Here is a 10,724-nt window from a genome sequence, read left to right as displayed (position 1 = left end):
AAAAGGGGACTTGCTAAATCTCCAGATGAGCTGCAGCCAAACAGTCTGATTGAACTTCTCTTCAACATGTGTTGCAGGTTGAGTTTTATAAAAAACCTCACATTCACAAGTTGCTTTGCCTATGCTATAAGGTAAAACTGCCTGTAACTGCACAGTACAAGTTCTGGTATCAAGTGTACAGTTGAGGTAAAAAGAGAGGCATTATCAGCACAATAATGCTGAATAATATATAATATTGCATCATATTGTCATATTTTGTGAGTAGAATCTGAATCTGCAACGTTCTCTACCAGGTAAATGTTCTTTCCTATGAAGTAGAAGTACACAAGAAGTTGGCTGCATACAGTTAAGTTGCATATTAAGTGCTTTGAGGTCCTTCTGTAAGTTATTTCTGAGTACAATGGTTTTGGAGAAAGCTGCAATCAACTCGTACCAACCAGCCATGTTTTGAACAAGCGTGCAGTAGTTAGTATTAAACTAAGAAACTTATCTAATCATTGACAACCCTTAAATAATACTGTAGCTTTAAGGCCAACTTAAAGTCAATGTTTCTTTGCTTAGACTGGAACATTAAGATGATCCAAATAACCTTATCCATAACCTTTTGCTGTAATTTCTTAAAGCATTTGAATGTGATGTTTTTCTCTCAGGTCCGTCTTATGATCTCAGACAGTGAACTCTCTGACGATTTCTCCCTGGATACAGTTGGTAGCCATGGAGATGTCAAATGTAAAGGCCGATTCAAAGATTACTTGGTAAGATTTTCTCAGAGAGTTTGATATATTCAGACAAACATTTATTCAGGCATAATGACACAAATGCTTATTTAAAAAGCCAGATACATTGACTGACTTTTGTATCTAACTAAGGCAGGTTTTGTTATTTAGGAAGTACCTAATCGTCATCTGTATATTTGTGTGACGTCTGAATTACCTCAGGTTGGTGTGAAGATTGATGCAAGCAGTTTCAGCCTGACCCGCATCGTGACCTTCGTACCATTTTACATGATAGTCAACAGAACCAAGCACAGCGTCTTCATATGTGAAGAGGGGCAGGACAACTGGACCGAGGCTAAACCAGAACAGGTCAGAGCCAAACCCAATACTGTTTGCATCTGTGTTTCCTTGCAGATGTATTTTTTTGGAATGCTGCTGTTTTTACAGCCAGTGAATTATAATGTACACATTCACTATATTGGCAGCAACAAATGACTACCACGCAGTCAAAGTTTGACAAGTCATGTAGTTTTGACTCTTGCTAATATCAAATACAGTAATATTGTTTGTACTAATAATTCTTGACATGTTAAACATTTAAAGTTATTTCTTAACTTTTAAAACAAACGTCTGAATTAGGAAGATACGTTACTTATAATAAATGTACAGGTTGGGTTTTTCAAACACTGAATGACATACTGTGTACAATTTTTTTAGATGAAACCTTTACAGTACAGTACTCTTTTTTTGTCTCATTCCACATATAGTCAGCCATTCCCTTCTGGCCTGAGAATGCCACAAAGCGGCTAAGAATCAAAGTACAGGGTTGCTTATTGCCTCCTCGCACTATTGACTTCACACGACCAGAAAACTGCCTATTGCTGCATCTGGACAGCTCTGTAAGTACAAGATAGGTGTTGTCCCTTCATGTTAAGTAATCTATAACAAGATGCGCAGTATTGAGAATTTCGATCTGTGATTGTTGATGTTTGGGTATGTTTAGTTCTGATATCATTGGCTTCCAGAACATTTAAGAAGCCCTTATACTTTATATACTACTATTATACTGTAAGTAGACTGTTCTTTTTTTCTGCAGGTGGGTGGGATCACTGTAGACGTGAACTTGTCAGAGCACTCAGCCACAATCCGATTCTCTGAGTATCATAACGGCGCAGCGCCTTTCCTCATTATCAACGGCACAAAAAACCAGACTCTGCAGTTCCATCAGAGGTGAGAGAGCAGAAAGACAGTTAGAAGAAAATAATCATGCAGTTTTGTGTTAGCACTAAATACTTTATGCAAGTATTTGCAGAGGATGGATTGGAACCACATACTTCATTTTGATTAATCTGAATTCAAGACTTAAACAAACCTTTGTAGGAAATTCTGTTTGCTTGGAACCCGTTATGTTCAGTTAACAAGTTCACTACATTTCCTATTGCAGTATTTCATTATATTTCATAGCTTTTCTGGTGGAAGTGTTTTCTGTAAATGTGTTTTCAATGTTCTCCAACTTTCATTTGAATTATGTTGTTTTTTCATATTACTCACTTTGTAAACAGAAGGTTTTAATTCTACCAACATTTCTTTGCAAAACATTCGTATTTGCATTTCATTGATGTGTATTTTGCATAATTGCTCAATGACAATACTCTTTTTGTCTTGCAGCAGCCTTAAACGGTTTAGTTAATGATAAGTAACAATGTTTATTTTTTTCTGATACTGGCGATTTATGTTTTTGTGTTGTGGGTCATGCAGCGCCCAGGCAGAACCCTCGTGGTTGGCTGACGAGCTACTCAACCTTTCCTTCTCAGTGGAGGAGGACAGGTAGAAAAATATAAAAAGGGGCTACTCTTATGACACACTCTGTACTCAGAAAAAGGCAGAGAATTAAGAATATGAATATGAATGGCTTCAGATAGCTATTATAACGGCTAGTCTATGCAAAATGAGGGAGGGAGGAGGATGACAACAGGTTGAAGAATTAAGTATAGCATGAAAACACTTCCAAATCAGGTTAGATTGGAATACTTTTTAATAATGTATGGGGCAGGCAAGAGGACAGAAATTTATAAATGCTGCAGCACATAAATATGAGTTGTTGGAACATTAAAGGGCTAATGTCAAAATCACTTTAATGTGACATCACACTTGAGTGCAGAGTGTGGTCAGATCAAGAGTGCAGGTAAAGATAAGTAGAAGAAGACTGCTTCAGCTCTGATTCTGGTTTGTCTGTGTAATCTGCTCCACACCCCTCCAATGAGAATAAATACCGTATCAGCCTTGTCAAAAATTATATCATAAGACATTATTGTTCTGTAATCGTCATTTATTTTATTTTATTGATTCGCTAGAAATGTTTAATATTTAAGGACCATTTGGGGGAGAGTAGAAGGAGCAGGTTAGACATCTAAACCCATTTACTTATGTATTACCATGTTTCTTTGCTCTCTTACCAAGTTTTAAATCATCTTTACTAGCGCTGAATGCTGCTGAATGGGTGGGATTCTGTAAGTGGAATCACACCTCCTGCTACTTCCAGTAGTTCTGTTGCTTCGACTACTCTTATTTTCCATCTCTATCTGTAAATTATGATTTATTTCATTTTTTTGTCTGCTTGCCCAAATCAAGATCAGTATCAAGGTAACATTCATCTCTACAGTGGAGGTTTTGTGGACTTTTAGGTGTTTGACCGTCACATTGTCATATGCTGTCTTATTTCTGTATGCTAATGCAAATTGTTTGTGGATACTGTTGGACAGGTTCTTTAGATTTGATGGTTGTAATGACGGTATATTCTTGGTGGCTGGGCTCATTTATATTGTCCTCTGTTTTACTCTACAGTCGTCGCATTAGCAGTTGCATTTTTTTTCTTATTGTCATCTTAAATCAGTTGAATATTTTTCCTTGATTTTAGTAGTTATAACTAATGTTACTGATATATACAGCATGTGTGTGTCTGGGTGGGTTTCTTGTCTGTGCAGTTCTCAGAAGGAGGCGCAGCAGGATGAGCTGGAGTCTGGGAAAGCTGTGTACTACACCTGGACTGAACCCACTGGGTCCCGAGAGCTTTGCTGGAAGTGTGGTACTTACAGTGGGAAGCTAAAGAGTGAGGAGGTACTGTGTTGTACCTGAGACACAATAATGTTTGTGGTTGAGGAGTAATACAATAATTATCAATGTATTAGTTTACTCAACAGACACCTTGATTTCTCAACTTGTCAAAAGTAAAAGTAAAGATGCTGCTGACTTTGCCTTTCCACTAGATTGCAGGAAACAGTCTGTTTTCAGCGTTAAAACAATATATACATTTGTTACTTTGCACATGGGCCTTGTAGACATCACACTTAATACTTTCAACAACATTATAGTGGAAGTGGATACTATTGCTGACTAAATGTCAAAACATACAGTATATGTTTGGTGATGATGCATACTTAAAGTGAGGAATCTGTATAAATAGGGTTAGTTCTTCATCCATTTCTCTTACCCGATCAATAGCCTTTTGTATGTAATATTAAATGTAAGCTCAGTTTAACCTTTGTCGGACACAATTGTTGGATGAGACGCTATGTTTGTTTACACAGTATGTGTGTTTGTCTGCTCTTACATCTTTAGGACCTGCGTGAGGACATGCACAATGATGGAAAACTGTTTGTGATCTCCTTTTATGAAGGTGAAGTACAAGCAGCTTGAAATGAAATGCCCAGACCACCTAAACACATTCTGTCATTTTGTTTTACAGTCTTTTATTCACTTAAAATAATCTTCACATTTGGCAGTTTATTGTCAGTGCATGAATGTTGCCATGTACTAAGAACACACATGCTAGAAAAATACAAAGAAATACAGTTTACAGGACATATAGACAACAAGTTGGCGTATTGATCACCTTGCTCTTGTTCACCCTTGATTAATTAAATAATAAATCACTGAATTCCTACCAGCTTTAGGGGCACAATGCTATGAATAATCCTGAAGGTGGGAAGAGATAACAAGGATTTGTCTTTTGTGTGTTATATCATTTTGGTTTGGTTTTTGTTGTTGATCCAAAGGTCTGCAGCGCGTCGTGCTGTTCACTGAGGAGCAACGAATCTACAAGCTGCTCTGTGACAGCGAGAAGGCACAGCTGGCCGAACAGGAAATCATCCTGTCGCTAAAGAACGTGGGCATCTCTCTTGTAAACAACACCAGCGGCCAAGAAATCTCCTTTATTGGGATTACAAGGTAGATTACAAGCAACATACACATGTGTACACAATGATACAAAGCACATAACTTGGCCAGGTTCATGCTATGAGTATGGCTCCCTGCCAAGTCAAGATATCCAAATGTGTATGGGTTGTGGCATAGATAGTGATGTTGTGCTGTTCTGCGTGTTTTGAAAATAGTATTACAATTCAGCATACTGTTCTCTGATATGCAGTTGAGATTATCCAAAAACCTCCAGCCTCTGATATTATTGGCTCATACGAAAGGTAATTATTGGTGAGACAAGTTAAGTATCAATCATCTTATTTGGGTTTTGTTACATGTTTGCATAGTGGATAATCTTAATTTTATACAACATTGTAATAATTATTGTTCCACTAAATGTTATGTCTGTACAACGTCCCTCAGCTCAGAGTGAGTGAGTGAGTGCAGACAGACAGAGTCGACAAAAACTGGCAGCAGCAGTTTCTGCTCGTGCCATGGCAAAAATACAGAATTGCTTTATTTTATAATATTCAGGTCCAGCAAAAAATGAGAAATTGAAAAGTTAACACTCAACGTCAGATAAATCGAAGATGCACATATATCAGAAGGGTGTTGTGTTTAATATTAACTGTGGAATAATAGTAGCAGCAGAACCTATAAATCATGTAGTTTACACAACATAATACTGCAATAAGATGCATTATGTATTTGCATGATGTTTGGCCACTCCTGGTTGATCCTGAAGTTCTATTCCATGTAATGATTTTAAACTCGCTGGTGTGTCTTTTCTTGTCACAGCTCTGATGTGGTGTGGGAAATAAAGCCTAAGAAGAAGAATCGGTGGAAGACTCTTACTACTAAAGAAGCTGAGATGCTGGAGAACAGCTTTAAAAAGTACATTGAAGCTGGACCCGTAGACCACGCCATTGTAGACCTGGAAAACAACTTCCAGGTTAGAGACTAAATACTATATATTTGGCTTTCCCGATTTGATCTAGTAACAAGTGATTGATTACATTTAAAAATAGTACAAAATGAAATCTGTCCATTTCTCATTACCCATGTAGGCTATATAGTCATAAAATTGACTTTAATAAGTTGCAGCAACAGGTGGATAATTGTTGAAAATAATAATTATCTGCAGGCCGATGTGATCAATCATGTGGTGTTTGAACTTGTCCTCCAGGTGTCCTTTACTCCCAATGGCATGGATATGCGGATGCTGCAGCCGTCTGAGGGATATCTCAGGAGACACTTCCTGCCTGGGGTAAAGGTGGAGTATAGCGTCTCACCACGACAGAGTGCCTACCGTGTCCAAATCCACCGCATTCAGGTGAAAAGAAGTCAAATATATTTATAAAAAATCCTCTAAGATTGGCTATATCCATGTCAGTATTACAGTACAACAAGTCATCCAATTGTCTTCTTTAGCGTTTGTTCATCAATGCATCTTGAGTCCTTAATTCCTTTTTTTCTTTTCACTTTAAGTATACCTGCTTTCCTCTTACAGATCCAGAATCAGCTTTCAGGAGCCATCTTTCCCTATGTTTTCTACCCTGTAAAACTGCCAAAATCTATCACCATGGATGCAGGTCTGTTAATTCACTTTGTATGTCCTGTTTAATTTAGAGTTTTGTGCTGCTTGTATGCAGTATTTCAGTCTGTAATATGATTTTTATTTTAATTACAGAACCCAAACCTCTAACTGATATCAGCATTGTTACAAGAACTGCAGGGCACTCTGATATCTCTCGCATCAAGTAATTGTTTTTCATTTGATTCTTCTTTTACTTAAATGTTTGTTGTAATGTACTGTATACTGTATGGGTGCTCCGTTTTACATCTGCTATTAAATTTTATATTTTGATTCTGATCTACTCTCTATAATCCCATTGTCCTTGAAACCATTTGTATTTTGAATGCTTTAAATGTAAGCCACATTCTTACATAAATGCTCCAAAATGGTGACGTAAATGTCTGTCCACCTCAGGTACTTCAAAGTGTTGATTCAGGAGATGGATCTAAAGCTCGATCTGGGCTTCCTCTACGCCATCCTTGACCTGTTCACACCTGAGAATGCCAACATCATGAGCTCAGAACAGGTCAAATACTCACCCATCCAAAGACAGTTAACACACCCTGTGTTTTGTGAAGAATCTGTGGCATTGAAATCCATTCTGAGTCTGGTTTTCTGTGCCACTTTAATTATGCTTGTCTTATTCCTCTAGGTGCAACTGTTTGAGAAGGACATAGAGTATATAAAGACAGAACTAAACCATGTCTCTGCTGCTGACACCTCTCCTATCAGCCTCTATGAGTACTTCCACATTTCCCCCATCAAGGTTAGTACAGTATGTGTAAAAACAGTTAATTATTTACTGTTGCAATGGGAAAAAACATGAATAGAACATCAAAATCAATTTACAAGACACCGCTACATAGTACATTTCTGTTGTGAGTTTAACACCATAAACAGCCACAGTTAGTCATGTTTTTTTTAAAATTTGCAGCTGCACCTGAGTTTCTCTCTGAGTACGGGTGGAGACGACGGCCTGAAGGAGAAGCGAGATAAGGAGCTCATTCCTGTCCAGTCCCTCAACCTGCTGCTGAAGAGTATCGGCGCCACACTCACTGATGTGCAGGACGTTGTCTTTAAGTATGAACGCATGTGAAGGCCCAAATCGAGACAAACATTTTTTGTTTTTTGTTTTATGGTTTGTTGTTGGAGGTGTCCCTGCTACTTGAGTAATTCTGCCACTGATTTCAGGCTGGCCTTCTTTGAGTTGACCTTCCAGTTTTGTACCACCCAGCAGCTACAATGGGAGGTCATCAGACATTATTCCAAGCAGGTAACACACATGCACAATGACAAAGCTATAGTCACCCAGAAACTGCAGATGTGTGTCTTTTTAATCTCTCAAGGCATTATGTATGAACCAACCAAGGGCTGGCTACGACTCAGCTTACCAGTTTTCATATATGCATATTTCAGGCTATTAAACAGATGTATGTGCTGGTGCTGGGCCTGGATGTACTTGGAAATCCTTTTGGACTGATCCGAGGACTGTCAGAGGGAGTGGAAGCCTTCTTTTATGAGCCTTATCAGGTAGGATTGTAATACAAGTAATGACAAGTAAAATTTCAAGTTTAGTGCTCATTATTTAAGGGGAACATTTACATGACCCTCTCTTTAAATATATTGTAGGACTCCATAGATTGTGAACAGCTTTTAAAATTACTAAACGATTTCAGGGAGCCATCCAGGGGCCTGAGGAGTTTGTGGAAGGAATGGCTCTTGGTGTGAAGGCTCTGGTCGGAGGAGCTGTAGGTAAGTACAGGGCTCATATAAAAATTGTATCTGTAAAAAGTTGTCTGATCCCTTTAGGAGAAACCTAAACAAGATTTTTGTGGTATAAATATACATAAATACTTTATCCCTCTTTCTGTTGTGTTTTAGTTTTGGTTGCTTTCGTAGAACTTTGTTATTTTTACCAATATGAGACCTAAGATTATGTCTACATTTAAAAGTAAAGTGAAAACTTCCTTGTATTCTCAGGCTTTTGATTAGTTATTTTACCTGTTTTGAAATGTGCTGTATAAATTAAATTGCCTTACCATATGAAGAGAAGATGAAGTGACAGTGGAATAATAAGAACATAGTAATTGTTTCCTCCACAAAAAGACTTTTAAGAAGAAATAGACATATTAAAGAAAGTAGTAACAATGAAGATTCATATCTGCCTTCCAGGGGGAATAGCAGGTGCGGCCTCCAGGATCACAGGTGCCATGGCAAAGGGTGTTGCTGCCATAACGATGGACGAGGAATACCAGCAGAAGAGACGAGAAGCTATGAACAAACAACCCAGTGGCCTGAGAGAGGGGCTGACCAGGGGTGGAAAGGGATTAGTGTCTGTACGTAATCAAATTTGTTAAAACTTTAGTGCGTAACCCTTTGATATTATTGAACGTCCGTTACATTCAAACCCTTTCCCAATGATTTGCTAAAAAGCTTATTAAGACTATAAGCTCCACACAACTCTTTGTATTTCTCAGTATGGCTATGTTTGGAAGATTGTGTTGTCTGATGACTTTCCCGCGCAGAAGCCTCAGTGAGGATAGTTACCTCTTCTGAAGAGTCAATCCTGTTTTTTTAAATTCCCAGTGCCCTCTTTGGATACCAGCAAATGCATGTTGGAGGTCTGGGGGCGCATATGCGATCACATAAGGCTTGTAGCTTGTGGACGCACAGACAGTGTAGTTGTCATTACTTAGAATTCCTCATGGGGCCGACAGACACTATAGCTTTGATCAGAAAATATACTTTTGACACATGACTGATGTTTTTAATTCTAAGAATGTACAAAAATGACCTTTCTGTTGCAGCTCTCATTTAATAATTTGAACAAAAACTAGTAAGAACAAAAATGTCGATCTGCCACAGCCTGGAAGAAGGTCTGCCATAAGGAATTAATTGCTGCTACTTGCTAATGTTGGGTTTTCCGTTCAGGGTTTTGTCAGTGGGATCACAGGGATTGTTACCAAACCTATTAAAGGTATGTGGAATTGGACTCTCACATAGATTATAACTGTGATAACATAGTGTGCTAAAATAAAATGTATGGCCAAAATAATGGCATGAAACCTAAATATTGGTACAATGTTATTGTGGATTCTGTCCTGTTTATGGAACATCGTACATTACCAGCTCTGTTTTTATCAGTTTTCATAAATGTAATGATGTGGGTATTTTGCAGGAGCCCAGAAGGAGGGTGCAGCAGGCTTTTTTAAAGGTGTTGGGAAAGGTCTGGTTGGTGCAGTAGCCAGACCTACAGGAGGCATCATTGACATGGCCAGCAGTACTTTCCAAGGGATCAAGAGGTGTGTCTGTGTCTGTGTCTGTGTCTGTCTGTCTGTCTGTCTGTCTGTGTGTTGTGTGTTGTGTGGTGTTTGGTGTGTGGTTGTGGTGTGTGTTGTGTGTGTGTGTGGTGTGTGGTGTGTATATATATATATATATATATATATATATATATATATATATATATACATACTGTATGCCATTGTATATTTTCTAGTTTTAGATAGCACATATAATAATGTGGATATGTGGTGGGATCACAGGGGTGTTTAACACCAAAAGTATACACAACTTGCATAGTATAAGTAAGAAGATAATTTGGCATTATGGTTGTCAAAAATAAATTCTAAGTAGTTGCACAAATAAAAAAAAAACGTCTTTTTAATACAGCTGGTCTATGGGCCATAGCAGAAGCTATTTAGGTCTGTGTTTGTATGCACATGTGAAGGTTTGCGTGCCATAGACATACTGTGTATATGTACAGTTATGCAGTAACGTTATCTATCCCTTTTATGTGTGTGTTCATAATAGGGGTGGCATGGTTTACAAAACCCACGGTTCGGTTCGTATCACGGTTTTAGGGTCACGTTTTTCGGTTCTCCACGGTTTTTGTTATTTTTCTTTTAATCACACTCCAGAAATATAGTTCAGCATATGATATATAGCTTAATTATCCACAATTTAGGATACAGTAAAAAAAAGTTTTACCATGTAATCATGCACAAACTGAATTTGACTTGACTTTAGGCACATTATTGGGAACATCTCTGAAGAAAACTAGGTGAGATTTGGATTCAGCAAGAGGGAAGACATTGATGATTTCAACATGCTTTTCATTTATTTGGCAAAAAAAGGAGAATGTGTATTGCCATCTACAGGAACATATGTTTCTTTTTAGCACACAAAGATTGAAATATGACAGAATATCAATTGAAATAACTTGCATTTATCAAACT

The 10,724-nt window shown here is 37.9% G+C and overlaps 1 protein-coding gene across 5 annotated transcripts in view; it reads left to right on the top strand.

Moving 5' to 3' along the window:
• The window catches only part of vps13a (vacuolar protein sorting 13 homolog A), a 40,624-nt gene that overhangs the window by 24,406 nt on the left and 5,494 nt on the right, over positions 1 to 10,724 (top strand). For 4 of the 5 annotated variants that reach the window (XM_032516462.1, XM_032516463.1, XM_032516466.1 and 1 more), the window contains exons 51-71: positions 651 to 755; positions 939 to 1,085; positions 1,484 to 1,615; positions 1,813 to 1,946; positions 2,475 to 2,543; positions 3,701 to 3,833; positions 4,335 to 4,392; positions 4,772 to 4,943; positions 5,712 to 5,865; positions 6,100 to 6,246; positions 6,424 to 6,505; positions 6,604 to 6,673; positions 6,904 to 7,015; positions 7,142 to 7,255; positions 7,424 to 7,569; positions 7,681 to 7,762; positions 7,906 to 8,019; positions 8,166 to 8,241; positions 8,662 to 8,825; positions 9,421 to 9,466; positions 9,668 to 9,791. In XM_032516462.1, coding sequence (XP_032372353.1) covers positions 651 to 755; positions 939 to 1,085; positions 1,484 to 1,615; positions 1,813 to 1,946; positions 2,475 to 2,543; positions 3,701 to 3,833; positions 4,335 to 4,392; positions 4,772 to 4,943; positions 5,712 to 5,865; positions 6,100 to 6,246; positions 6,424 to 6,505; positions 6,604 to 6,673; positions 6,904 to 7,015; positions 7,142 to 7,255; positions 7,424 to 7,569; positions 7,681 to 7,762; positions 7,906 to 8,019; positions 8,166 to 8,241; positions 8,662 to 8,825; positions 9,421 to 9,466; positions 9,668 to 9,791 — 2,381 coding nt within the window. The remainder of the gene's footprint in view (positions 1 to 650; positions 756 to 938; positions 1,086 to 1,483; positions 1,616 to 1,812; positions 1,947 to 2,474; positions 2,544 to 3,700; positions 3,834 to 4,334; positions 4,393 to 4,771; positions 4,944 to 5,711; positions 5,866 to 6,099; positions 6,247 to 6,423; positions 6,506 to 6,603; positions 6,674 to 6,903; positions 7,016 to 7,141; positions 7,256 to 7,423; positions 7,570 to 7,680; positions 7,763 to 7,905; positions 8,020 to 8,165; positions 8,242 to 8,661; positions 8,826 to 9,420; positions 9,467 to 9,667; positions 9,792 to 10,724) is intronic. The other variant, XM_032516464.1, reaches the window with a different exon arrangement.

This window comes from Etheostoma spectabile, chromosome 5 (assembly GCF_008692095.1).
Source record: "Etheostoma spectabile isolate EspeVRDwgs_2016 chromosome 5, UIUC_Espe_1.0, whole genome shotgun sequence".
NCBI lineage: Eukaryota > Metazoa > Chordata > Actinopteri > Perciformes > Percidae > Etheostoma > Etheostoma spectabile.
This window is presented reverse-complemented; position numbering and strand designations above follow the sequence as displayed.